At 40.6% G+C, this 27,043-nt stretch overlaps 6 protein-coding genes across 6 annotated transcripts; 5 read left to right on the plus strand and 1 right to left on the minus strand.

Moving 5' to 3' along the window:
• Positions 1-1,695: 1,695 nt before the first annotated feature.
• On the plus strand, positions 1,696-2,718 carry EAE98_011510 (uncharacterized protein; the record flags this gene model as incomplete). The annotated part of the gene is made up of 4 exons (XM_038959132.1): positions 1,696-1,819; positions 1,880-2,075; positions 2,149-2,468; positions 2,528-2,718. The coding sequence occupies 4 exons, from the start codon at positions 1,696-1,698 to the stop codon at positions 2,716-2,718; spliced, it is 831 nt and encodes a 276-aa protein (XP_038804486.1).
• A 3,897-nt stretch (positions 2,719-6,615) lies between these two features.
• EAE98_011511 (uncharacterized protein) lies at positions 6,616-7,413 on the plus strand (the record flags this gene model as incomplete). Its single annotated transcript, XM_038959133.1, has 3 exons — positions 6,616-6,763; positions 6,855-6,964; positions 7,066-7,413. 3 exons carry the CDS (start codon positions 6,616-6,618, stop codon positions 7,411-7,413), a joined length of 606 nt encoding a protein of 201 aa, XP_038804487.1.
• Positions 7,414-10,284: 2,871 nt separating this feature from the next.
• On the plus strand, positions 10,285-12,007 carry EAE98_011512 (uncharacterized protein; the record flags this gene model as incomplete). The annotated part of the gene is made up of 3 exons (XM_038959134.1): positions 10,285-10,335; positions 10,530-10,987; positions 11,110-12,007. 3 exons carry the CDS (start codon positions 10,285-10,287, stop codon positions 12,005-12,007), a joined length of 1,407 nt encoding a protein of 468 aa, XP_038804488.1.
• Positions 12,008-13,936: 1,929 nt separating this feature from the next.
• EAE98_011513 (uncharacterized protein) lies at positions 13,937-16,062 on the plus strand. Its single transcript, XM_038959135.1, has 2 exons — positions 13,937-14,871; positions 14,951-16,062. The coding sequence occupies exons 1-2, from the start codon at positions 14,431-14,433 to the stop codon at positions 15,566-15,568; spliced, it is 1,059 nt and encodes a 352-aa protein (XP_038804489.1). The 5' UTR covers positions 13,937-14,430; the 3' UTR covers positions 15,569-16,062.
• Positions 16,063-20,224: 4,162 nt separating this feature from the next.
• EAE98_011514 (uncharacterized protein) lies at positions 20,225-21,624 on the plus strand (the record flags this gene model as incomplete). The annotated part of the gene is made up of 3 exons (XM_038959136.1): positions 20,225-20,566; positions 20,623-20,724; positions 20,772-21,624. The coding sequence occupies exons 1-3, from the start codon at positions 20,325-20,327 to the stop codon at positions 21,622-21,624; spliced, it is 1,197 nt and encodes a 398-aa protein (XP_038804490.1). The 5' UTR covers positions 20,225-20,324.
• Positions 21,625-25,744: 4,120 nt separating this feature from the next.
• Positions 25,745-26,802, minus strand: EAE98_011515 (uncharacterized protein; the record flags this gene model as incomplete). Its single annotated transcript, XM_038959137.1, has 2 exons — positions 25,745-26,345; positions 26,432-26,802. The coding sequence occupies 2 exons, from the start codon at positions 26,800-26,802 to the stop codon at positions 25,745-25,747; spliced, it is 972 nt and encodes a 323-aa protein (XP_038804491.1).
• Between the last annotated feature and the right edge of the window lie 241 nt (positions 26,803-27,043).

A 27,043-nucleotide genomic window follows, 5' to 3' on the forward strand; every position in this document is an offset into this window, starting at 1 on the left:
CTATTATCTTGCTGTTTCGTGTGGGTGAGATATTGCTGTGGTCGGTAATTAATTGTCGACATTGAGAAAGATCGCGATTCTTCTCTTTGTACTAGCAAGCAGCATACAGCTGATTTTGGGGGCTCCTAGATATCTTGTAAAAATCCGGGAATATCAAGTTGTATAGGAAGGCAAAGTGCGAGTCAAATATCGAAACTCAACCATGTCGAGAGTTCCTTCTGCCTCACGTGCAGTAAGTATTCACGAAACACATTCCCATGACATTCAAGCATCGCGGTTACCTAGTAGTTAGTAACATCCATTTGAAATGATAGCTGAATAGATGTGAAACTTCGCATTCGACATTTGTTTATTGTCAAGATCTTGAAAGCGTGTTTGATGAGTTGTCACGTGGTCTGCGTATCCGAAATTAATGTTCTCGTGAAATAAACAGAAGATGCTGGAGACGATCGTATCAAGATCCGGCTTTCCTGTCTGAACCGTTGATAGAAATCTGTATGTTTTCAGCTTGCAGTGTGCTGGGCAGTTGGTCTGGTCTAGGACTGCAATCTTTTTGGTACCACTTAATGTGTGTCTGCTTCATGGAACCAAAAGACGAGATCAAAGTTCTTGTTCGTGAATATTGATCGAATGTGAAATCTAGAGGTAAAAGAAAGATGAGAGACGTGGCTTGCCAACAAACAACACGGAATTTTATTGACGAATATTTCGTCTTCTCCCGCAGCTATCATTCCTTTTTATCAAGATCAAACACTTTCACTGGCGTCATTTCTAGGATCCATCATTTTCACTGCTGTCCGAGCCAAACTCCATGCTCTCGCAAACCAATCAAAAGTCCATCATTTGCAAAATTTCAAGCCTTATGTGTATGCCTGATGCGAATCCGAGAATCCGAGTGCGAAACTATGTCATGTAACATGTAGCAGATCTGCAATAAGAACATTCCACAGACCATACTATGGATCTCAAGCTTGTCAAGAAACTTTAATCGAGAAGGCATCACTTTAGACCTCACTTGGCTCTTCCAGCCATCACCATTGTTATGCGAATACATTGTTCGTAATTGGCTGCGCGAGTGCGAGTGCGAGAAAAGACCCATGAGGATGGATATTACGGGGAATGCGACGAATTTATATTCTCCGAGTATCAAGATCAGCAAATAGATTGACCCCTATTGGATCTTCGAGTTTCACATTGGTTGTGGAACTGCCATCTTAATATCTTTGACTACGACTTAAAGTGGCATGTCAAAACGAATGCGAGGTCCGAGAAACACTTCATCATCGGCTCTACTTGCGGGTAGCCAACGTTGACGGCGTTCAGATATGCATAATGTCCGGCATTGATTTTCTAAATTGTCTAAGAGGGGGGCCCAGCAACTCTCTTCGTCTGGTAGTGGGTATCCGGGGTCTTTCGATCCACGATGATGGCAGTGATCACCAAAGGCAGTGCAATACTTACTATGTTGCTTGCCTTGTGCGAATCGTTTCTTCGGACCGTCCTATGATAGGTTCATCTAATATGACAGGATGGAGTTGAAGTGTTGTGATACAAGGAGTCTTGTTTGAGAAGGGGGATGTTCTAGAAGCTGTTGATGTGATAAATACTTCGATCTGCTGCTCTGGAATGATACTCACAGCTCACTCACATTAAATCACTTCAATTTCAAATACACAATTACTTCTACAAGCCAATATGAGACTCAACGTTCTTCCCGCTACTCTAGCCTTTGGCTTGGTCACTGCTAGAGCTCACTATCACCAACATGATGCCGTCAATGATACTGAAGGTGTTTGGATAGCACCTACAGATACCGACTGTATGTCTTACTCATCAAACCTCATCTTCTCCTTCTTTACAAGATACTAACATCTCATAGTCCGCGGTCCATGTCCCATGATGAACACCCTAGCAAATCATGGGTTTCTTCCCCGCGATGGCAGGAATCTCACGGAATACAACGTTGTCAAGGGTCTCAACGATGGTCTCAACTTCAACAAATCTCTCGCAACAATCATGTTTCAACAAGCCATACCAGTTAGCCCAGCTTACCCCAATACCACCTCCTTCACTCTGTAAGTACCCTCAATCCTGATTCCTGTCACCGCCCGCCCCCCTATATAAAGCCCCACAACTAACACCCATCAGCGACGATCTGAACCGCCACAACGTCCTCGAACACGACGGAAGTATAAGTCGTTCCGACGCCTACTTCGGCAACAACCACATTTTCAACCAAACCATCTTCGACACCACAAAAGTCTACTGGCCCTCCGAGGTCCTCACCGCTCAACATCTCGTCGACGGTAAACTCTTCCGACAAATCGTTTCTCGCTCCACCAATCCCAACTTCACATTCACCTCCACCGTGGAAGCATTCAGTCTTGGAGAGATGGCTGCGCCAATTGTCGCTTTTGGTGATAAATTTGCGGTTACAGCGAATAGAACTTTGGTTGAGAGTTGGATTGGTGAGTTTTGACACTTTTTTGTTCCGTTGGTAAAAGAAGGAGACTAATTTGATACGCAGAAAATGAAAAATTGCCTACTGAATTGGGATGGAGTAAACCAGCCGAGGAGGTTACTTTGGATGATATCTCATACGTGACGCAGTATCTTGGCAACCTTACTACGGTTCAGAGCGATATTGTTCTTACACCAAGAGATCAGACTACTAGTGCCCATGCTAAACGTATGGGTCATTGGGGTATCTCCATGTAAGAGGAGTTTGGAAGGAAATGCAGGGGAAGCATAGCTAGAGTGATTTGGGGAGGAAATGTTTGATTAAATTGAATGAAATTGAATGAAATTTCTTAGTGTGTAGGGGATGTATTGGATTCGTTTTTGCACATAGATATCATCTTTTTGAATGAAACAGTTCCTGGGTTCGAACTTTCGAGCATCCATGAATAAATTCGTTTTCTCATACCCCAATTGATGCAAGCATTTGGACAAAATCAATTTATGTGTGGAAACTCGAACCTGTAGTTAGAAGTAGATGACAGAGAGATTGTATGAATAATCACATTTGCAAAGATCAAAATAATGAGTCAAGTGTTTATATTTAACTATTGGAATTGTATCGAATGGCCCATTGACCGGAAAGCGATCCCTACAAGCTTCTTATCCACGCTAGACCACCACGTAAACTGGCCCAGTATGCTGGAAAGAATCCCTTATCTTTTCATCGTAACACCTAATTCAATTGACCACCCATCCTTCGAGACATGTATTTTCGAACCCCTGCCCATCCGAATTGGCGAGGATGCCGAAGAAGAAAAGATCCAGTTGGTACCCATCAGACCCAACGATTAAAGTCAAGCCAAACACACTTGACACATTCCTATATGTTGTCCCGCCATGAAACTGAAGACCTGTGGTAGTTTATGTCATACCCAGACCCAAAATATCAGAGAAAGCTACAGATGTAGTAGTCCATGCCTCAAAGAGGAACCTAGACCAATGCGTCCTGCCTCTCACCTTGCTTTCTCTCCCCAGAATCTGTGATATACAACAAAGAAGAATCGATTGATGTACCAGATGTAGTGGAGGCTGGTTCGAAATGTAGAGGGTGAGGTAAAGTGAATTTAGACTAGAGCAGGGAAAATCAGAAACAAAGCAGAACCTTGTCTAATCAAGGACCCCAATAGGGAGCAGCAGCAATATAAAGTACATTGATACGTGCTTCTGTTTATCTAATCAGAATTGGAACCTCTCCAACCAAGGTTCCTGAAGCTGGCAATTCCATACGTTGTTGACCCGTACAAGGAATAGTTGCTTCTATTGAATGCTGTTCAGATTTTATCAGAGGTGGTAGTTTATGGCATTACCAGACAAAGATTTCAGAAGAATTTAACGACAAAAGTGAGTAGTAATCCAGACCACAAAGGGGAATCTGAATCAATGCGTCTCGCCTCTTAAAGCTGATTAATCCCGCCCTTTCGATCAAAATATTGCCAGTCCATAGACTGGTGGTATGGAGTGATTTAAAGTGCTGCAGTAAGGTTTTCGAAATTAGACTAGAGCGAGGAAAGGAATTTCCCGAACGGAACCCTTCCTAATCAAAGGTTCCTAAGAGCTGGTGTTGACATAAATCAAATGGCAGTACGTCGTAATGTGCTCCTATTGAAAGTATGATTGTGAAAGCTGGCATTGCCGTACATCCTTGGGTAGTACGTCGTAATGTACTCTCGTTTGAAACGTGATCCCGAGAGCAAGGCATTGATGTACATCGTTTGGCAGTACATTTCAATGTTGCTCGTATTGACATCAGAAGCTACCTAGATAGGTAGTGATTTCTATGAATTTAGAAAGGTTCATCGAAATCAATTCGTCCCGCAGTCGGCCTGCAGGGAATTATGGCCTTTTAACGTCTTGCCAAGGACTTTCAAGAGACGTCGAAGACGACTGCGCTCGACGAGGCTTGAAATACTGGACATTTTGATCATCCAATACCCAGACCGTGAGTCAAGAAGTGCGGAATCAAATAGACTTTGAAGATATTCTTCCAAATTCCGGTTCAGCGTAAAGCCTATACGGAGAGATGCCTTGTTGATTGATTGGTAGTTTATGTCGTACCGGACATTCGAAAAATAGTAATGATCCGTCAGTGAAGTCGAATCTATTTTTGAGATATTTAGATGGCTGTATTGAAGTAGTGATTTGGATCAGGGAACTTGAGAAGTTATCCAAATAGACGTGGAGACCGAGTTTAACGTCATGCTTAGACCAGCAAACGCCGAAGTGAAGTACTCTTGGTAGACGAAGTCATGACTAGAGTAAGGGAGAACAGAAGCTGCTTTTTCTGGTCGAAGAAAGTCCGAATTGAGTTGCCAGATAAATTAGTAGCATGGATATGGTAATTGGAAGAGTATCCGTGCTGACGCGTCTCATTTTTCTGGAGGAAAATGGGGCATATGGCTGGACGCGAGTTACCACTCTTGTCGAACGCGGACTATTGGACTATTGTCTATCCAATATCCAGACCGCAAAAAAAAGTCAGACTTCGAGAAAAGATGTCGAGATTCTAGTTTAAAGTCATACTCGGACTGTGCGAAAGAAGCTACCGGAGTAGTGACTTGGGTATAGATTGTTGTCGAGATATCCAAATCAATGCGTCTCGTATTCTGCGTACAGACGAGGAATAAGCCTTTTAAAGTCGTGCTCAGGACAGTTTTGAATTGATAGCAGAGCTTCGAGCTCCGCCAGGAAAAGCCTATCTCAGTCGAAGCTGTGCCAAGACTGATGAAGAAAGCTACCGAAGTAGTAATTAGAATACGGAGAGTTGTTGATTCCCTGTCGAAATATCCTAACCAATGCGTCTACACCTTAAGGGCGAGGAAGTAAACCTTTTAACGTCATGCTCAGGACGATCTTTCTGAAAAGAGGTTGACTCTTTGTCGAAAATGCATGAAGCTCAAAATCTTACCAGACCCTGAGAGGAAAAGCTACCGAAGTAGTAATTAGAATATGGAGAGTTGTTAATTCTTATCCTAATCAATGCGTCTACACCCTTTGGATATGGGTGAGGAAGTAAGCCTTTTAACGTCATGCTCAGGACAATCTTTCTGAAAAGAGCTCGGCTCTTTGAAAATGGGCGAAAAAAGCTCGAAATCTTACCAGACTCCGAGAGGAAAAGCTACCGAAGTAGTGGTTTGGACTTTTTCTTTTGAATGATCCAAATCAATGCATCTTGATCCTATTCTAACATTAGCACGTTGGTATCGGAAACTCGAGTGATTGAACTTACACTGCTAGTGACTCTTAAAGGTAATCGTGAGTAGTCAAAAGAGCAAATCAAGGTATTCAAGCCTTTTATACCATCGTGCTTAGGGGGTTATAAGAGAGAAGCTGGCATTAAGTCTGGAAGACATAAGGTGCTTCTATTTTGAGACGCCCTTCATAACGTGGGCTCTGAATAAGATAAGTGAGAAGTTGGTGTCAAAGCTGTCGAGGGAGTGTGCTTGTGATGAATTTCTTTTGTGATGTTTTCGGATGTACAACAAATGTTCGAAAAGCGTGAAGATGTTTCAGTACCGCTTGTTAGGATACAAGACAGAGGCTATCGTGCTGAACTGAATGAGCCATAAGCTGGAAAGAAGTATCTGCATAGAAAATTTGACTGGACTTGGGTCACAACACCAAGTAAGCCCACACTCCAGAGGAAGTATAAGTTTGGAAAAGAAGATGAAGCGACTCTATTCGCGAGCATTCTCGGTAGATCGAATAGATCAACAACAGCAAATAGGTTGCCAATAAAGATTTTCGGATTTTTGTCTTGCGGGTACTGTATTGTGTAATCACAGTGTGCCAGACTTGTCGTTGGGAGATTAACGTCCTACCAGACGGATATTTGGAGCTTGGTAAGTATTGATGGGAGACATCCTGAATCGTAACTTTCCAAAGATCTTAAGATATTCGAAAAAACGAGGGAATTTGGTACGCAGTATTTGCTGTGTCCATGACCACAGAGCTGAGTGTTGTCGGTATGTGTCAATGTGTTGCTTATATCCTTCCAGGCACGCAGTCTGGAAGTGAAAATGTTTTTTTTTGCGGCGCTAACGCACCACAGAGTGATGGAAATATCGAGAGGAAACTCAATCAAGAAATTCCCCAGAAATGGTTGACGGAGCGTATCTGAGTATACAGCGCTCGGGCGAACCTCAATCAAGAGGTCCTCGTAACTGGTTGAACAGGGTATGCCTAGGTATACAGCCGTCGGGCGAGAAACTCGTGAAAAGAAACCCTATTGTCGAGGTGAGACTTGGTAAGCTTCACGTATTTGAGCGGACTAAAGGTCCCAGTCGTGGTGTGCAGGAGATAGCACAGAATGTTGCTCGGGATTGCCTTGCTTTTAGCACTGAGCTTTATCGGTGGTAGTTTTATGTCATTCCGGACGAAGACCGAGACTATCGAACGATGTGGTAGAATTCTTGAAACCGTGCAGTCGAGATTGTTGAGTGTCCTGGTTTGTGGTTTGACCAAGCTCATAGTATGGACGAAGAATTTAGAGATTTGCGGGTCATCTAAACATTGTCAGGTTAATTGTTTAAACTTTTCTATAAACAGAATGGAAATGAAAACTTACGTCGATGTGAAACATTGCTCTTCAAGTTGATGTTTGAAGGTGACATTGGAAATCCCGAAGGCATGCAAATCAATGTCAAGCAAGCAGAAAACACAAGAACCCGACAAAGACCACACCTGCCACATCAGTGGATGAAACAGCAGGTAGCTGGAGACGACGACAATCCATTGTGCGAAGCCATGTCGGTGATTGAGGAGTATAATACCAGCTTGTGTGGATGCCGTGCTCAAATGAGTGAGGTAGCTATCGAGTCTCGTTGGCTTGGCGGCAGCATCATGTCGTTGGATAGAAGATGCGGATACAATCTCTGTGTAACTTCACGGTCCTGAATAGAAAGGCCCGACATGTCCACTGTTAAGAAGTAAGTATAGAACAATAGTTGAAAAGTAAGATCGAACGTTTTTGTCAACCAAAATAGCTGATGGAAGACCAAGTGGGGTAGGACACATGTAGTTGATCAAAGGTAAAAAAGGATGGAGATAGAGGCCAAACATACCACATCATATTGTAGATCACACGAAGTGATTGCATCTTTGCTGATGTACCGCGAGCATTGCCCAGGTGATGAAAGTTAACTCGCAAGTTGAAGTTGTAAGATCGAGAAAGCAAAGTAGAAGAGGATGTTCGAGTATTAAAGAAACAAATCTTGAGGCGCAGTAGATGGCAATTTCCCCGCAGCTGTATAAGTGAATTTCGATTGTGCCCTTAGCCTCGGTGATAATCTTGTTTTCAGGTAACAGGGCGTTTCAGGAAATGAAAAGTACGGTATGCTACCTAGTATTCACTTCAAGTATGATCTCCCAAATTATTTACTGATTTCTACGTGAAATAGATCTGGTGACACTCAGATATCCGAAGACATTCTTGGTCTTGGAGGTTCGTCAAGTTTTCGTTGTTGCTGTTTTGCTACAGTTTGAATAGAGAAGGTAAACAAGAAATGCGACTTCTGTTGAGGGTCTCCTGGTGAAGGCAGAGGTGGAGAGAAGTGCTCGAGTAAGAGTGGTGGTATTGTGAGCATCTTAAAGTCAATGAATAATCAATAGGAAGGAATTATTCAAAGTTGTAATGGAAGGTGAATGAATAATAAAGACAAGCAGAAAAATCTGTAAGGGCAGTGCAAGATTGAACTTTGAGGGGTAGATATTCTGGATCATTCTACCTATTCACTTTAGCTCGTGACCTGATACTTTGTAGAAAAGTTTTGTTGCATATCTGAAAATTTGGACCCATTCTCGAATTTGACGTAAGCAAGTCGAATGAGCCAATAGATTTGTGAGCGCAAAGGAGGAATCTCTCATTCTTGAAATTTCTCGCGAGAATGGCCAGCGACGAGAGCGGTGTAAACTTTCTGCAAATGTCCCCTTCCAAAAGAATGGAGACAATTGTTCTCCCTTCCACCCAGCACTAACCAATGCCACAAGAAATAAAATAAAAATACCCCCAAGCCGCGGACTTTATGGTCAATTAATCCTCCCATTTTTACACCTCCGAAATCTGATGACAATATCCCCAACTCATCCACCACTGTTCAACCAGCACACCCCAACTCGTCTATATATATCCTCATCTCGCCAATCTATACATCAAGAAACAACAAAGTTGGGTGGTCGAGTGGTATCTTAAGTTGGTCCGCGACAATAGATCCGCTCAATGGCCGCAAAGTACCAGCCATCGTAGCTGGGGTCCCCACAAGGAGTTTCTTGATAACATTTTTTTTTCTCTCTTCTTCATATCTTAAGGAAGCCATAATAAGTAAGGGATGCATGCGGTGAAGAATCTTTTTGGTTGGGCTGGTTGGTACACGAATGATGAGAAGAGAATGAGATGAGAACGAAGGTGAGAGCGCATGTTGCAAATCTATTCGAGAACTCACCCTGCCCACCTAACATACCAACGGCAAGAACCAAATACATTCTATACTTGGTTTCCGCCCTCAGCTACAGGATACTCTGCTCGACACAAAGATTATGCAATAATAGTGACTCGGCCATTAAGATATTGCGACGGATACTCCCCAATATCTTTTAGAAGGGAACTTAAGCGCTCTATTTGAAAGAACTTACCCACCCAGTGTCTTATTACAAGATTGCCTATGGAATGAATATAACCTTTGTAGTTCAGAATGAGGAATCCTGATGGGACTGTGAATGTTGTGGTAAATCTGAAGATGTGGTGATGGAAATTATATCAATTGTCAAAGCTTATAACTCCTTCACTTTCCATTTATGCTGTGTCTATGACAATACCATCTAAAGCACAGGCAGAAGTTCGCGGAAAAAGTAGTTTCTAGGCATTTGACTGAAGCCAGATTGATACATGCAGAATTCATATGATGCACACACCAGTCATGGTGTTCTTAATGTCCAGATCAGCACTATATCATCTTGAACCGATGGCGATGTTCTAGCCACAGGTTCATCAGCTGCAATCTTATTATACAAATTCTCTAAACTAATGGCATCAACGAGTTTCATATGGATAGTTTTCCTGGGTGTAAAGCCATCAAATGTAGATAACTTGCGTTGAAGAAAGTGAAACTAGCCTCGCCCGAAAGATTCTCGATACGACTGAGGTAAGAAAGTGAGGTCTACTAAGCCCAAGAACATTCGAGTACCCCCACAAATGATAGATATGTAGAACAAGAGAGAATCACAAGAGTCAACATTCACGAGCACTCGCCTATTTTCCACCTCCAAGACTCCTCACTCGTCCCAAACACGTAATTAAGAACATCGTGCATCATGCTACAAACTCGGGACTGACGAGCTCAAAATGAGAGAAGAACAGCATCTGGATTGTGTATCCAGGGAAGACATAGGATATGCGAGAGATCTTCATAAATTTGCGGATTTACGTGTGAATCTTCATGTACCGACTGCTGCACACAAATTACAATATGACTTCCAGCCCCTCACCACGTCTTAGATTCTCATTTCCCTCATTGCAATAGTAGAACCATACAAATTGAGGATCAGTGATCAAAATCAACACAGAATTGCAGAATCCCCAAAGCTTGGACAAGAGACTGAAGTACGAGAAGTCGTCGAAGATCTTTGATGTCGTTAACATTGACATCAAATCCCTTTTGCCAATCCCTGCAAAGTGCAAGTCAGGTGTCTCGGGCCCACATTAGTCCACCTTATAAGACATCACGAATCACTCTCTGTCCAGCATGCCTCAAACTCATAAGATATGTAAATATGGATTCATCTGACTCGAAAAAAGAAAAAGAGATTGATAATGATGGGAAGGTAAGGAGTTCTTTTGATTTTCTTTGGTGCATTTTTATTTGGCCAGCTGTCTTCTATTTTTCTGTCGACATTTGAGTTTATTGCTATCACGAAGTATTCGTATTTCCTCACTCATTTGTTGATTACTTGATGATCTGAACACCATGGTATGCATGAGTATGAAATTCAAGAATCTTAGCTTACAAGATTCACAGTCCATCGTATCTTCACGCGTGTCGGGAGCCTCTCCGCCTACATCCCCTCGCTCACCAACCCACCTAGCCGGTCACCAACCCAGCAAATGGTACCACCTCCAACTCCGTACCATCACACTCTTCGCTCTTCCTTTGCTATCCCTCATCGGCTTCTTCGGAACCTTGGTCATTGGGGGCAGTAATGGGACATTCGAACACATCACCAATCTTGTTAGACAAAAATCACCTTCCGCCGTTTTCCCAAATGCGAAATATTTGTTGTTGAAAGATTATACGGGGATCAGAGCTCTCGATAGACAATTGACTGTTCTCGTGACGTTCTTTGCTCCGGTTGTTGATAGTAGAAATGCTGCATTATGGTTGAATAGTTTTTATGGACTGGGACAATTCGGAGCAGCATGGACATTGTTGGTGATGGAAAGTCTGAGAAGTGGAAATAACGGCAGAGCTGTTAGTTTGTAAGTGATCCTCAACGTGAACACAGGGCTACCTATTCCTGGTTTCAACGATTTTATTTGATACCTTTATCGTGGCGAACAAGATGATTTAGATTTCAAGGAACATTACTGACCTTACACAGCATCGGAACAGTTGGATTAATCTTTCAAAACATTACCTATGCAGTCACAGTACCACTTTACCTTTTCATCCACCTCTTAACATCACCCGTCGCAAAAGCATTTCCAGGGACGCATTCGAATAGCGTTCTACTCATCTCGCCGCTAGATCTAAAGATTTTACCACTTTCAATCACCCTCGCATACATTGTTCCATCTATTCTTATGGGCCTTGACGCCCCATCTCAAGTTTCAGGACAAACCCATCAAAAATTCATCGCTTTGTGGCAACCCTTTCCCCTCTGGACAGTCATCATCCAATGGACACTGCGTTTATTCTTTCAACTCATTGGATCGAAGCTCTCTTTGAAAGATTCCAAACAGCCACCAGCACCACGAGGAGCATCATATCTCAGCAGCGCAAAGCATGTGTATCGCTTCACCCTTACTTTATGTGTATTGACGCACCTTCCCATTCTCCTCATTGCTCTCGTCCCCGCCTCAGTCATTACAGATATTCTACCTAAGCTTGCTCCTTATGCTAGTCTAAACTTTTTCGATATCTACGTTCCCTACTTCCCCTTTCCACTCTCTCATCGGGTGTCGGATCTAGCAAATGGTGCTCACACATTTCTTCAATGGGATTTGGCAGTTGGCTCAACAGCCCTCTTGTTATGGGCTATTTTATTATATCGCAATGCTACGACTGAAAAATCCGTTGTAGATCCTGACACGAGTCTCCCTTCATATCAGATCCGAGAGATGCTCGCAGGGGAGGGGAGTCCAGTCGGGGCTTTGAGGAGAAAATTATTGGTCAAAATTGGTTTCTGGACATTGATCGCTGGTCCAATTGGAGCAGCCACGGTGACCATATGGGAGAGAGATGAGATCGTACGACAGAAGATTAAGCAGGGTATTTGATTTGAGGTTGATAGTGTTGAGGTCTTGGCTATATAGTGGGTTGTCTCTTGGTAAAACTAGAGACGACGTGTATAACACGAAATGTGTGGGTAACTCATGTGGTAGAAATTGATCAATGTGCTGCTGCTGTTGTTGTAATTAAGAAATATTACCTCACTTTCTTGAACCCCTATTTACTCGAAAGACTCTCTCTGATTTTGAATAAATATATTTTCCTCACAACCAAATTTTAGCATTTCACTTTGAGTAACAAATGAAAACCCAGCACAATGTAAATCCCCCACACACCCATCCCATCCCATCACACAACCTTAGGAGCGAAATGTCCGTGTCACACCCAACCCAAAAATCACTTTAAATCTCGTACTCATTGTCACTCCTCACTGCCACCACCCCAAAGCCTACTTGACACCATTCATGCACGTAACATTTCACCACTTCATACTCTATACCATCCTGCAAGTGAGGACCTGGAATGGATCTCGGATCTAGGGGGGTTCTCTCTCCTCTCTATGGCGATGGCGCGAATGCCCAGCTTTCTGTTGCTGATCTGATAATCCTTCGTCGTACGCAATATGTGTTGTATATGCATGGAGATGGATGAGTCCCGATTCCAGTTTTCTGTCATTCGACTTGGCGTGAAGAGGCGCAGCAAGCGGAGGAATAATATTCATTAAGATACCTACGATACATGTCAATATAAACGTATGTATATTTTCTGGTGTCCGATGCTGTAAGGGACCGATAATATACGGGATACTAGATATAGTGGTTGAGTGTGGTAGGTGGGATTTGTGATGCGATAGAGACGTTTCACGGAAAGGGACAGGTAGTTGGTACTGCAGGACGGGATGGATAGGTGGGAAGAAGGAATTATGTTTGATTTTGATGGGAAATGAAATGTGGTAGGTAGGTTGGGAAAGAAAGTTTATACTAATGATGTTTGTGATATACTGTTTGACAATGGATGGATGGATGGCAGCAGCAAGAGTAGTAGGTATGTTTTTGCTTACTTTACTTTTACTCCCTGGATGAACGGATGGTTGTGTGGATAAATATAAGATCTTACAAACGGAACGAGACACCGATTACGATGACCTAATCAATGAGTACAAATTATGAGGACCTACCCGTTCTACCTTGGTACACAATACTTGAATCATTTGGAACCTTTTTAACCACCGATCCTTTCTTTCGTCATCTCTATTCGTATACACAGGATTATCTTCACCATCGTGGCAAAGACACGATATCTCTTACATACGCAATTTGATGGTTTGAGGGTCTCTTTGGGAGATTCTGTTGAACAGTTGAAGCGATACCCGTTCGCCAGATTACTTTTAGGTGCGTGCCAATAGCTACTAGATCTTAAATTGACCATGTCGACATTGCAAATCAGAAGTCTATCGTAGAATAGAATCAAGCTCCAACCTTAATCTGATCTGTGCGATGTGAAGAACTTCAAGTCGGGATCCCAAGCTTCTCATAGTTCCAAGGCTTGATGATTAAGACCCGATTGAGCCATTTTCTCGCTTTTGAGCAGTGAGCTGGACCAATCAGATAGAGAGAACATCAATTAAATCCCAAGTTCGAGAAGGCTCGCTCCGTCGCAGGATTTAGATCGACAAATTTGACATGGTTTTTGACAAGAAGCTATACCCTTTTGGTCAAGTCCTTCCCCATTTAACCGGGATTGTAGATCTTGTACGTATCATTGCTGAGTGGTTTGGACAGACAGTCACAGACTCCATCCAGAATTAAACTTTTGGCTGTAGCTGTAGCTGTAGCCGTTGCCTGCATGATATTCCATAAAAGAGTCTGGATCGTCTCTAGTACAGTACAGTACCTACCTCGCCTCTCTCGCCCGCTCAGTGCCGCCCGCACCTGCCAAAAACTATTGACCTATTTTAGTCTGCGACCCTCGCTACTCTCCCTCTCTCTCTCTCTCTCTCTCTCTCTCTCTCCCTCTTCCATATCTCACATGGAGGAATGTTCATTTCTTGATCTTTGCTACTCTATATCTCACTCTTCTTTTACCAAAACAACATTCATCTGTTTGACATTACTTTTTTGATCATCACTACACGTCAGACTTGCATGTTTGGCTAATCATTCATCCCAAGTACGAGTCTTCAGCCTTATCGCTTCTTATCGCATGCATTCATATTGAAAGACGGACGACTTCGGGAAAGCCGAGGAATCATTCTATAACTGGTCCCTCTCTCTAAATACCTTCTCGCTCTATCATCTCGTGGCTCAGTTTTTCAATACTTCGGCTTGTCTCAAAACTGCGCACATCACAATATCCAACATTCACATCAGACATTTACTTTTAAATCCCTGTATCCCTTCCTCTTGCTTTGGCTCACGCATTTTCTATATTTTTCTAATTCGAAATTCCACCTTGGGAGCTTTCCATTGCAATGTCAATAACAGCGGCAAGTTACGAGCGAATATCCAACAAATACGAACCACCTTCGAAAGGGATAGTTGATATCTATTCCCAAAAGGGCTTTGTATTGGACAACAACGGTGATTCACGGTGTGTAAAATCGATTGTTGAATTACCCGTTCAATTGCCACCTTCACCAGCCGATAGTGACATGATGGATCTTAGTCCGCCATCCTCATCGACCTCTCCCATTATTCTTGAAGAGCAACGAATCACCAGAGATATTTCACGCGGTACTCCTGGCGATATGCAGAAATCGAGTGTGTCAAAATCACCAGAGCAAAAGCAGTTGGCGATGAAGAGAAGTCAGTATTATGGTGATGCGTTTGCATATCGAGAATCGGCGGGTAGTGCGAGAGAAAGAGTGAGCAGGGATAGCATGGTTCTTTGTGAGCTGGTAACAAATGTTATTGTAAGGTTTTTCCTCTTTTTCCTTGGTCTAACTTATATCTTCGCCTATTCAAAATCAGCTGCTAAGACTTGTACAATAGATGCGTGAAGAACACACCCTTCTTACAAGTCTCTCTAACCTTCTTTCAACTCGCTATCAGCGTCCCGAATCCTCCATTTTCGTCACTCTCAAACACTCGGCATGCTTTATCGTAGCTGGAACTTTCGAACCTGCATATATTATGACTATCACCGGGCTTCCATCACAAATGCAACCAACTACGAACAAGAGAAATGCATCATTACTCCAAAATTATATGGCCACTAGTGAATTATATGTTGAGCCAGAGCGTGGTATTATTAAATTTGTGCCATTGGCCGAGGAGAATTTCGCAACAAACGGGAAAACTGTTGCTGGTGAGATAGAAGAATTGGAACGAGAAGTTGCAAATGAGGCCTCGGGATTCCGCAACTTGCATTCGTCGGGAAGCGTCAAGAGTAAGAAGAGACAGACTGCAAAGTCCTCTAAGAGTCAGAAGTCCAGGCAGTTACAAACCCATGAAGAATATACTCCATCCGTCAGTTCGAGGGCAACACCACCATTACCGCCTATGCCAAATAATGACAATACATTGGATACCAAGTCGTTGAATGTGCGGAAGTTGGGGAGAAGAAAAAGTTTTATGGCTGCAGTTTTTGGAAGCAAGTCCAAGTCTTGAGGATAGCGAGATGGTATAGGTGAGAAGGTGATTCAGGTGAAACATCTTTAAGGTGGTCTAGCGACCCACAAAATTATAAAAGTGCTTGAATTATGGTTATCTGTGTAGCGACGGAGTTTCAGGGAATATGATACCTGCAATACATGGGTGGATGGAAAAGATCGATGCGATCCATGGGATAAGAGAATACTTTGTGAGAGGGTCATTGCTTCACTGGTTGGATACGGCGTCATATTATAAGAATGGCAAGGTGGTCTCTATGGATATCTTACAAGGGGCTTCTCTCATGTCGACTATGGGAATAAATTACAAGAGGGGTTTATGGGGTGAAGGTATGGATGGAATGGATGGAATGGAATAAATAATGTTAATATTAGGATTTATAAATTAAACTTCTCTTGGGTTTTGCTATTAGGCTTGATCAGGAGGTAGAATATTAATATAATTCAGGGGGTTACTTGAATGATTATTATGGCAGAATGAATTGTTGTAATTATTGTAGTGGATGGATATTTGTTGTGTGAGATGTGAATGTGAGATATGAATATGAGGGGTAGAAGAAGAATTTGCGGATTGATTTGGTTTTTGTGGTTGATTTTTGTAATTTTTATGTGTTTGTGTGTGTGTGTATGTGTGTGTATTATGTATGGCTTGGATTGAGATATTGGGATTAAGGGTTAAGATTGAGGGTTAAGATTGAGGGTTAAGATTGAGGGTTAAGATTGAGGGTTAAGATTGAGGGTTAAGGGTTGAGGGTTATAGGGTTTATGATTGAGGTTGAGATTTGAGATTTGAGGTTTGAGATTTGGGAATTGAGGTTTGGGGAGTTTAGGGAATTGAGTAACTGAGTGAGTGACTGAATGAGTGACTGACTGGTTGGCTGGCTGGTTGATTAGCTAGTGGAGGAGGGTGGAGGGAGGATGGAGAGAGAGGAGAGAGAGGGTGGAGAGAGAGAGAGGTTGTTTGGGTAGGTGGGTAGGTATGTAGGTGGGTAGGTAGGTAGGTAGGTAGGTAGGTAGGTAGGTAGGTAGGTAGGTAGAGTAGATATGTAGATATGTAGGGGAAGGGGGGAGGAGGAAGGGGAGAGATGGAGAGGAAGGGAATAGAATGAGATGAAAAGAGAGGAGAGGGATGGGAGGGGTGGAGGGGATGGAATGGGATGAAAGGAGAGGAGAGGAATGGGAGGGGGATGGGATAGGAAAAGATAGAAATGGATATTCCTAGTAGATAGAAATGAGGATGGGAATATGATAGAATAAATAAAGATAATGGATTTGATAGAGTTATGAATATGAATTTGAGAGTATGATTGGTATGTACTAGGTATTTAGGTAGGTAGGTAGGTAGGTAGGTAGGTAGGTAGATTGGTGGTTTGTGGATTGGATGGGATGGGATGGGATGGTATAGGATGGTATGATATAGGATGGATTTGATAGAGATGATGTATTATATGTGAACTTGAGAATATACCTATATATAGTATGATATGGTTATATATATATGTATATGCATATATGTATATATGTATAGGTATGTATATAGGTATATATTATAAAAGAATAGAAGGTAATAGGATTATAGAATAGTCCTTTATATATACTATAGAGAAGTTACTATAATATAGTGCCTCTAGTAGAGAAAAGGAGAGGAAGGCTCTATAGTACTTTATAAGATATATTAGAACTCAGGTAGTAACTAACTATCGTTTCTAAACTATTATATATAAAGAAGATCTATTAAATACTACCTAGCTACAGAAAGGATCACGTGACCATCACTAAGTTTCGCTCATAATATATATCTATATGGGAAGTAGTGGAGCGGATTGGAGTGAATTAGAGTAGAGTGGAGTGAGTGAATTGGGATTCTTGAGTACGTAGGTATCTAACTACCTAGTAGGTGGGTATGGTAAAAGCCTACCTACTCTGTAGATTGGGTTGATAGGAAATTGTTATGAATGATTAACTACTAATAGGTATCTAATAGGTCTCTGTTTAGTAATGTTATTCTTGTGTTTTGGTGAAGTGTGAAGTGTGAAGTGTAGAGTGTGAAGTATGAAGTATGAAGTATAAAGTGTGAAGTGTAGAGTGTGAAGTATGAAGTATGAAGTATAAAGTGTGAAGTATCTAGATGGGTAGTGGGTAGTTGGTGGATAGGACGAGAGTGGATTGAGAGTGAGGAATGAATTGGAGTAAAGAGTGAAGAGTATATTGATTACGTAATGTAAGAGCTGGAGTGGATGAGTGATGCTGCTGGCGGCCCCGGGGGTGGTGCAGGTGGCTTTAGTTGTGGCTGTGGCTTTGATTGTGGCTTTTGGGTTGTGGGTGGGAGAGCAATGGATGCAGCTGGAGGTGTCTTATTAGATAGGGACTCGACTCAAAATCGTAGATGAATAAATGAACCTGGAATCCTGATTTGATGGGATATAGTGGGATGAGCATGAGAATGATTGTGAGGGTGAGGGTTGGGAGGCTCGGATTAGTGGAAGGGTGAGTTGGAGTGAGAGAAGATTTCTTTTAAGATGTTATTTATCTAGGTAATATATATATATATATATATACTAGGTATGTATTTATCTAATGGCTACCTATCTGGTAGATATTCTAATAATGATAGCTAGTAGTGACGACTAGATGGATTGAATTAAATAATTATAAAGATGGAAATTGGAGGTCTTTATTAGTAAGTAGTGTTTTGAATATTATTGATGAGGTGGATGGAGATGTAGATAGATGAAGTTACAAATGAAGATATAAATAAAAATGTAGATAAAGATAAAGATATAGGTAGATATAGATGTAGATATAGAATTGTTATTTAGTATAAAGTTTTAATTTTACAATTTCTATTCAAATACTCAATTCAATTCAATTCAATACACATTCAATTTCTTCTCGGTTGATTACTTATTATCTATCTACATACCACCTACTCACTACTGGATGCATAGACCAACCAACCAGAAACCAGAACAAAACATCTCCATTTCCATCTTCCCAATCATCATCAAAAATTCTTCCACGACGTCTTTATCAACCCACGACAATACGCACTTCCATTTAAATCCAACCCAGTCCCATCCATCAATGCCATTGTATCCCTGAGCAGTTGCAGTAATCTTGGACCATCAAAAATAAGGAAGAGAGGAAGAATCTGAAACAAAAGAAATATTTAGTGAGTGATTTGTTCAGCCCCCCCTGGGAAACCACCAGCCACCACCTGGCATACCTCCAGCTCCAGCTACGGTACCTTTGGTGAGATATTGACATGGCTTGATTGATATGACAGCACATCTTTGGTTTGAATCATTCAATACGGCTTTGCAAGATAATAGACGATCTAGAAAGGTGTAATGATGTCAAGATGTCAAGATATCAAGATGTCAAGATGTCAAGATGTCAAGATGTGGCTTACTGATTGGAGATTTGGTAGTTTTTTTCAATCCTCAGATATCAGCCTCAGCAAGTATCTCAATCCATTCATTCATTCAATTCAGCAAGGGATCTTGGAAACTTTGATTCCTCTCCACCCACACAATACATTCATCCATACAATACATACATACATACATCCATACATACATACATCCATACATACATACATCCATACATACATACACACCACCCATCCACTCATCCAACATTCCAGCAAAAGACAAAAACACACACACACACACACACACACACATACACACATACATAAATACACCACCAGGAATACCAATAGATTCAATCTATCATGGAGGTATGAAGAATTTTACTTATTATTATTTTATATCATTTTATCCTGTTGACTCCTATTTTTATCGTATTTCTTTCTACCCACCTTCTATATTTTACATTCTCCCTCGTTCCTTTTTCCCTCTTCCCTCTTCCTCAAAATTGAAGTTGGGTTGTTGGCATTCTTTGCGCTTCCCGGGGGTGTGGTTCTTATCATGAGTGGCACCAATATTTGATCTTCTCTCACTCAGGCCACGATTTTTTGTCTCTGCTTTTCAACCTTGGATTGAAAATGTGACGAGTGTTGGCTCCACTAGGTACCCCTTTGCATTTTCTCTTTTCTTCTGTAATGCCTATTGTTTCCTTCTTTCTCTTCTTTTCGCCAATCTGGTGGTGTGGTAGTACACATCATTTATGTATATAAGGAAAGCTGAAGTTTCAATGATATCAAAAGAGTTGAGATTCATTATTGTTGGCTTTTCTTATTCTATCATCCTTTACATACCTACCTACATTGGAGTGAAGGATACATACTCCAAGATTCATATTCTTTTGACCAGTGTCACGCAAAGGATTTCAAAAGAATCATTCTCGTACCAGAATTCTGTGCATACCCGTTTCTAGATTCCTCTAAACAATCTCAAATTTGGAAGACCGAGTACAACTTGCTACTTATCCGAGACTTTCGTATGAGTGCCGGTCTTTGATGTTGGACAAACAAACGGTGGAAGTCGACTTGGAGTTTTTTATTTGTACCTTGGCAAGGCTGGTGGGATTTATCAGGAGTTAGAGTTTGAATGATTGTTGTGTTCTAATGTTCCTTGGGTTTTGATCTTTTTTCGGCAAACAACATCTCACCACATACAAGAAGCAAATATTGGGATTTCATTCAGCTGATATCACATTATCTTTTTACGACTTTATGTTATCGCATCTTTTCTATCGCCTAATCACTTATTTCTGTATTACTCATTCGCAAAGTTGCACTGGTTACTTGTACGATATTTGTTTTATTGTTTCTTTTTAATATTAGTCAAATGTCTACTTCTACTTCTGTTTTACAAATAGGGCGTAGACGTACCAAGGAGAATCAATCCTATAACGGTCCTCCTAGAATGGGTCCCGTTCGATATATTAGTCCAGCATCACTAAATCTTGAATTTCTTCATGAACAGAATCGTGCCGCTCTCCAAAAGAAGGATGCTACCAAGGTAGTTGATCCAGCACCTGGTGTTGCTGCAAAAGGCAAACCTAGATTATTATTGATGGGTCAAAGAAGGTAAGCTGTAATATGAGATATTAGAGTTGAAGAAATTGTTTACTAACCTTCTTCAGATCTGGAAAGTCCTCGATATCTAGCGTGGTATTTCATAAGATGCCTCCAAATGAAACTCTCTTTCTCGAATCTACCGCAAGAATTCAAAAAGATTCTATGCAGTAAGTTATCATCGATTCTGTTACGAGTACCTACTAACATGCTCAAGTTCCTTTATGGATTTCCAGGTTTGGGATTTTCCAGGTCAAATCGATTTTCAAGATGCTCAATTCGATGTTGATGCGATATTTGGTGAAATTGGTGCTTTAATTTGGGTTATCGATGCTCAAGATGATTACTTGGAAGCCATTGCTCGTCTCAACAGCACCATTTACAACCTTCATCAATCTTTCCCCAATATCAACATTGAAGTATTCATTCATAAAGTTGATGGTCTATCAGATGATTATATGCTCGATATTCAACGCGATATCATGCAACGAATTCAAGATGAACTCTCGGATCAAGGAATGGAAAATGCACCTGTCAATTTTCACCTCACATCTATCTACAATCATTCTATCTTTGAAGCTTTTAGTAAAGTCATTCAAAAATTGATTCCTCATCTTGCTACACTCGAAGCTCTTCTCAATGATCTTTGTCGCAATTGTCGATTCGAAAAAGCATACCTCTTTGATGTTCTCTCCAAGATTTACATTGCAACCGATTCTTCCCCAGTCGATATGCCTTCTTATGAAATCTGTAGCGATTATATCGATGTCATCGTCGACGTCTCTGAAATATATGGATATCAGCGATCACCGGAATACATTACGAAATTAGAAGGACCACCATGGAATAAGAAATTGGAAGAGCAAATCGCGTGTAAGGATGCGGAAAGTGTCATTGTACTTACGGCGGACAAGAGACCCATTATGTTGAGGGAGGTTAATAAGTATTTGGCGTTGGTGGCGATTATGAAGGAGGGGAGTTATGAGAAGATGCCGTTGGTTACGATGAATGTGGAGACGGTGGTGGATGGGTTGACGAAGGTTTTTGAGATTACGAGGCAGAAGAAGTGAGGGTGAGTGGGTGGGTGGAGTTGGATGGAAGGAGAGTGGGGTTTGCGGGGAAGGGGAGGGGGAGTAAAATCCTATGGGATGTTGGGTTAAGAGTGTGTGAGAGAGATTATAGCACTTGATATTTTTTGCTCAAAGAGTAATATTTCGACATCTTGTCTTGTCGTGGAGGGAGAAGGTGGAGGTGAGGATAGGATAGGGGAGAGATGGAGAGGATAGGGGATAGGGGGGATTTTGTAAGGATAGTGGAGAGATAATGAGGCATTAGCAAGTGAAGATACTAGATTTATTTATTTGTATGTGTATTTGTATTTGTATGTGTATTTGTATTTGTATATATATTTGTATGTGTATTTGTATGTATTTTGTATTTATATGTATCTTTGTATTTGTATTTGTATATATATTTAATATTTGTATGTATATGTATATGTATATCATATGTATATTATATGTAATTATATGTATATTATATGTATATGTATGTTATCTTATATGTATATTATATGTATATTATATGTATATATTATATATGTATATTATATGTATATTATATGTATATTATATGTATTATATGTATATTATATGTATATATGTTATTATATGTATATTATATGTTTATATATGCATATTTGTATGTGTATATATATATGTATTTATATGTCTATGTGTATGTGTATGTATATGTGTATATCTATATATGTATATCATATGTTTATTATATGTTAATCATATGTATATAAGAGATGATTTCCATGATTTTTTATCAAGACAGGATAGGATGGGAGGTGTGGATTATTATTGTATTAGGTATTATATGGATAAATGGATGGATGGATGGATGGATGGATGGATGGATGGATAGATGTAATGTTCTTCTTTCTGGATGGATGGATGGATGGATGGATGGATGGATAGATGGATCGATAGATCTAATGTTCTTCTTTTTGGGTGGTGGTGGTTGGTGTGATAGTAGGTTAGACTGGACTGGATAGGGTAGGGTAGGGTAGGGTTAGGGTAGGGTGCTTAAGGGTAATTTAGAGGGATTTGGAGGGATTTAGAGGGGGTGGTAGAAATGCAAGGGAGGATGAGGGAGAAAAGGGGAATGAGAAGAGGAAAGGAGGAGGAAATGAGAGAGGGAATGAGAGCGGGAAATGAGAGAGGGCAGGGGAAAGGGCAGGGGAAAAGGAAGGGGGGAAGTAGGAAAGGGAAATAGAGATAGAAAGGGAAAGGGAAAATAGAAATGGGGAAATGGAAGAATAGGGGATGAGGTGAAAATGGAATAAAGAGTGAAAGGGATGAGAGGGAAAAGGGAAGGGGGAAGGGAAAGGGAAAATGAGGGGAAAAGGAGCTGGATAGTTACTAGGTAGAGTGGGGTTAGCTTTCCCTGTTCTTTCTTTTTGTTTGGGGGAGCGGGGGGAGGGGGCGGGGGGGATTTTCGGAGGTGGATCAATAGAGGAATAAATAAATAAATAAATGATATGAATAAATATCTAAATATCTAAATATTGATTATCCTATCCTAAGCTGAGCGAAGTAAGTATGGTATCTAACATTTAAATAAGTTATGTGGGATATAGAATAAGAAGGTGGATATAAAATAGATAAGGGTGTAAGATTTTATAAAGAGAAGTGGGATATATTATATATATATATGTGGTATAAGAGATGGGAAATGAATGATTTGTTGTATATAGTGTTGTGTTGTGTTGTAGGAGAAAGAGGAGTTTGATAGAGAAGTGATGGGAGGGGAGGGGAAGGGAGGGAGGGGAGAGGAGAGGAGGGGGGTGGGAGGAGGGTGGGTGGATCTAAAGCTTTTGCTGGGGAGTAAAAAGAGAATAAAGAGAGTGGAGAGTAGAGAGTAGAGAGTAGAGAGTAGAGAGTAGAGAGTAGAGAGTAGAGAGTAGAGAGTAGAGAGTAGAGAGTAGAGAGTAGAGAGTAGAGAGTATAGTAGAAAATAAGAGTATAATATTAATATATCTATATAATTTATAATTTATAATAAAAAGTAACATGATAAAAAACAGAGATGAAGAAATAAATAACTTAAAAAATAGGTATAACAAAACGGAATATAGAATTAGTATTTTATTATATTTTCTTATGTATCTAGTTATTTAGTAGGTGAATATCTAATTTAAATATAGTTTTTATATATAGTAAGTATGGAAATGAATGAATGAATGAATAAATAAATGAATGAATGGATGGATGGGTGGATGGGTGGGTGGAAGAGGTTTGGATTAGAGAATTGGAGAATTGAGTTGTAGGATTCTTTGTATGAGGATTGTGTGAAGATTATATGGAGATGGAGGATAGAGGGGGAGTGGATGAATGATGAGTTGATGGGGATGAGGATATGATATAAGTGAGTGAGTGAGTAAATGATAATTAAGTAAGTTTATAAGTCTATATATATAAAAAACTTATATAAATAGGTACATATACCCATCTACCTAGTATATATAAACATCTATATCACCTAAACCCCATTCCCCTACACAGGAATAAAATCACAAAATCACAAAATCATGATATTAAGTATTAAATATCAAGGGTTTGTTTTTATTGCCCGTTTTCACGTCGCGCAGCGCACGGCGCCCGGCGCCGGCGCCGGCGCCGCCGCGGCGCCGGCGCCGGCAGCCGCGCTCGCCTTCCTTTCCTTTTCGCTCTCCTCTGCCTCGTCTTCTCTTCTCCTTTGCGTTCCTGGCCGCTTGGCTGGGGGGAGGGCGGGGTTCCTTAATATTTGTATTTTATATTTTATATTTTATCTCTACCTAGGTAGGTATAAATAAAAACAAGTAAGCATAAAGACTTTGAAATTTGAAAACATACCTAGTTAGTGAGTGTTAATGTTAATATTAATTCGTTTGTGTGTTTATGTAGGTATAATATTGAATGCGATGTGATGGTGATTGAGTTAGTGTTATGTTATATTTATATGTTCATTTATATATTTGTTTGTTTACTTGTTTAATAAGGTTAATCTATTAGGATAGGATTAGAGGAGTGAGGAGTGAGAAGTGAGGAGTGAGGAGTGATCTAGATGATATTAAAATCTCCCTCTCTCCCTCCCCCCTCTCTCTCCAAACAAAGACCCATCGAGGATTAAAGAGATCCATTATTTGACATGATACATGAAATGATTAAATCAAAATACAAATTCTGAATACATTTCTGAATACATTTCTCAACATTTATAGATACCTACCTACCTATACTAATCATAAATCCTAGCTTCTTCTCATCTATCTATCTATTTATCTATCTATACATTATCGATCGCGACTAAGCCCTAAAGTATATAACTTATTTTGAGTAATTGTTTATTTGCTTATTGTTTATTGTTTGATGGGAGTATCAAGTGGTTTGATGATATGAATATAGATAGGTAGGTATGTATCTATGTATCTATGTATATTTAAATGTTGTTGCTTGGAGATGGATATTAGAGGGGAGTATGTAGTAGGAAGGTGGTGTGTAGTAATTTTGGGATGGGAAGGCATTGTAAATATCTCGGTTGTGTGTACGTAGTGTGTAGACTGGAGGTGTTGGAATAAATTTACGTTTACATTTGCATTTACATTTATATGATGGGTGGTGTACATTTAGGTCCTATATCAATTAGACATAAAGTGTATCGAAATCTTAGTATGCACGGATTATGATGTAAGGTTGAAGTTCATGGCTACAGCTATTACGAGTTTATGGTATCAACACTCTACATCCAAATATTCAAATACAAGTACTGGTAATTCACAAACAGCCATGTATATTGACTCCCAATACTTACTGGAATAAGAAATTCGCTTTTCATTATAATAATCTAATGATACTGCTTTTCTACTACTGAAAGATACCACTCTCATACGTAGAATTTCCATTTCAATCTCCATCTTCAGTCCGCATCTTAAGGATCATCATACCAACTTCCAGAGTAAGGCTTTGACTCTTTCAAATCCGAGTTTCGAGTTTTAATGATATCATCTAATTCGCTCTCCTTCATTGACTCATTATCTCACGTCTCAATTGACAGAACGTCAAAAGTCCTCTTCATATTTATAGTCCAGACAGTGTAGCGCGGGATGGATTGAGAGCACCTTTAGTTCAACATAGCATCCGTCTAGTGAAGCTCTGGAAGTCTATAACGTTTACTATTGTCAAGACAATGTTGTACCCACAGTTCATGATCCTTTTCCAGTGTTTCACGAATAGTAGATGGTAGATGCCATTTTCTCCGTTTCTTTCCTGAATGAGCTGATTTGAATTGCTTCATTAAATCATTTCCCCATTCCGTTTCCCATTCCCACGTAGTAGGACCTGATGAGTTAACAGTTGCAAGTCTCTGATCTTTCATCGGTATGTAAAAACGTAGATACTCTAACAGGTGATGTATAATCAACCCACTTCGTCTCATATGGCCTTCCTCGAATGTGATTGATAAGATGGGAGCTGGATGACATTCATACTGGGGTTTTTCTGCTAACTTTTGACGATATCTCTCGAAGCATTGACGGATCGTTTCGAGACGCTCAGCGTAGCTCACATACATATTGATCGATTCTGCTAGCGAGAACGTTGGGGGGTGCCTTCTGGGCAACGGCCATGTGTCCACAAGTGAGAAACACAGTCTATTGCTCGGCTCAGGAAGAAATAGATCAACAGCTTGCAACAGTCCTTCTCGCTCCGTAGCCACTTGCTGGTCATGATTCAACTTTACGTAACTATCATCATGTCAGAAATTGACACATTTCAAAACAATTTCGAAAGTCCAACAGTGCTCGCATCAAAACCAAAGACACAAACTCACCGTACTTTCCGCAAATTTATTCTCATTCGTAGATTTTGAACCCTGCGCAAGAACCCCAGTCCATAAGGGGGTCTAACAACTCTCCAACGACTCAACGCATATTCGTTATGCTTGTAAAAGATTGGCAGAGCCTCAAAGTATAAGCCACAATCCCCCCTCAAGGCTTTGAGAAAGTTTGGCGGTTTTCCGTGCCAAGAATCGTAAAGGGCGTAGAAGAAGATGATGGCTCGCACCTTTGAGGGAAATTTCCACAATCCATCAGAACGATGTGTTTTTGTACTTTGGGCTCTTTGAATACTTGGAATTCGAGGCGTTGAAATAGGATCCATCTGCCTTCTTCTTTCCACATTGCGTGAAATAGAGAGTCCCATTTTGAATAAAACTAATATGATAAACCTGCAGATACAACTTTGATGCTCGGCAATATAAATAAGTTATGAATGTCTGAAGTTGTAATGTGTCAAAGTTAAAGGATGAGAAAAACGAACTTACGAGCAACTCTTATTTAAATGGTTACACTAGTAAATAAGACGGGGAAAAAAGAAACTACAAAGTTAGGTCAAGCTACCATGAAGTTGGAAAGAGCAAGAGCGATGGTACTAAGCACGCAAA

Source organism: Botrytis deweyae, assembly GCF_014898535.1.
Source record: "Botrytis deweyae strain B1 chromosome Unknown BDEW_049, whole genome shotgun sequence".
NCBI lineage: Eukaryota > Fungi > Ascomycota > Leotiomycetes > Helotiales > Sclerotiniaceae > Botrytis > Botrytis deweyae.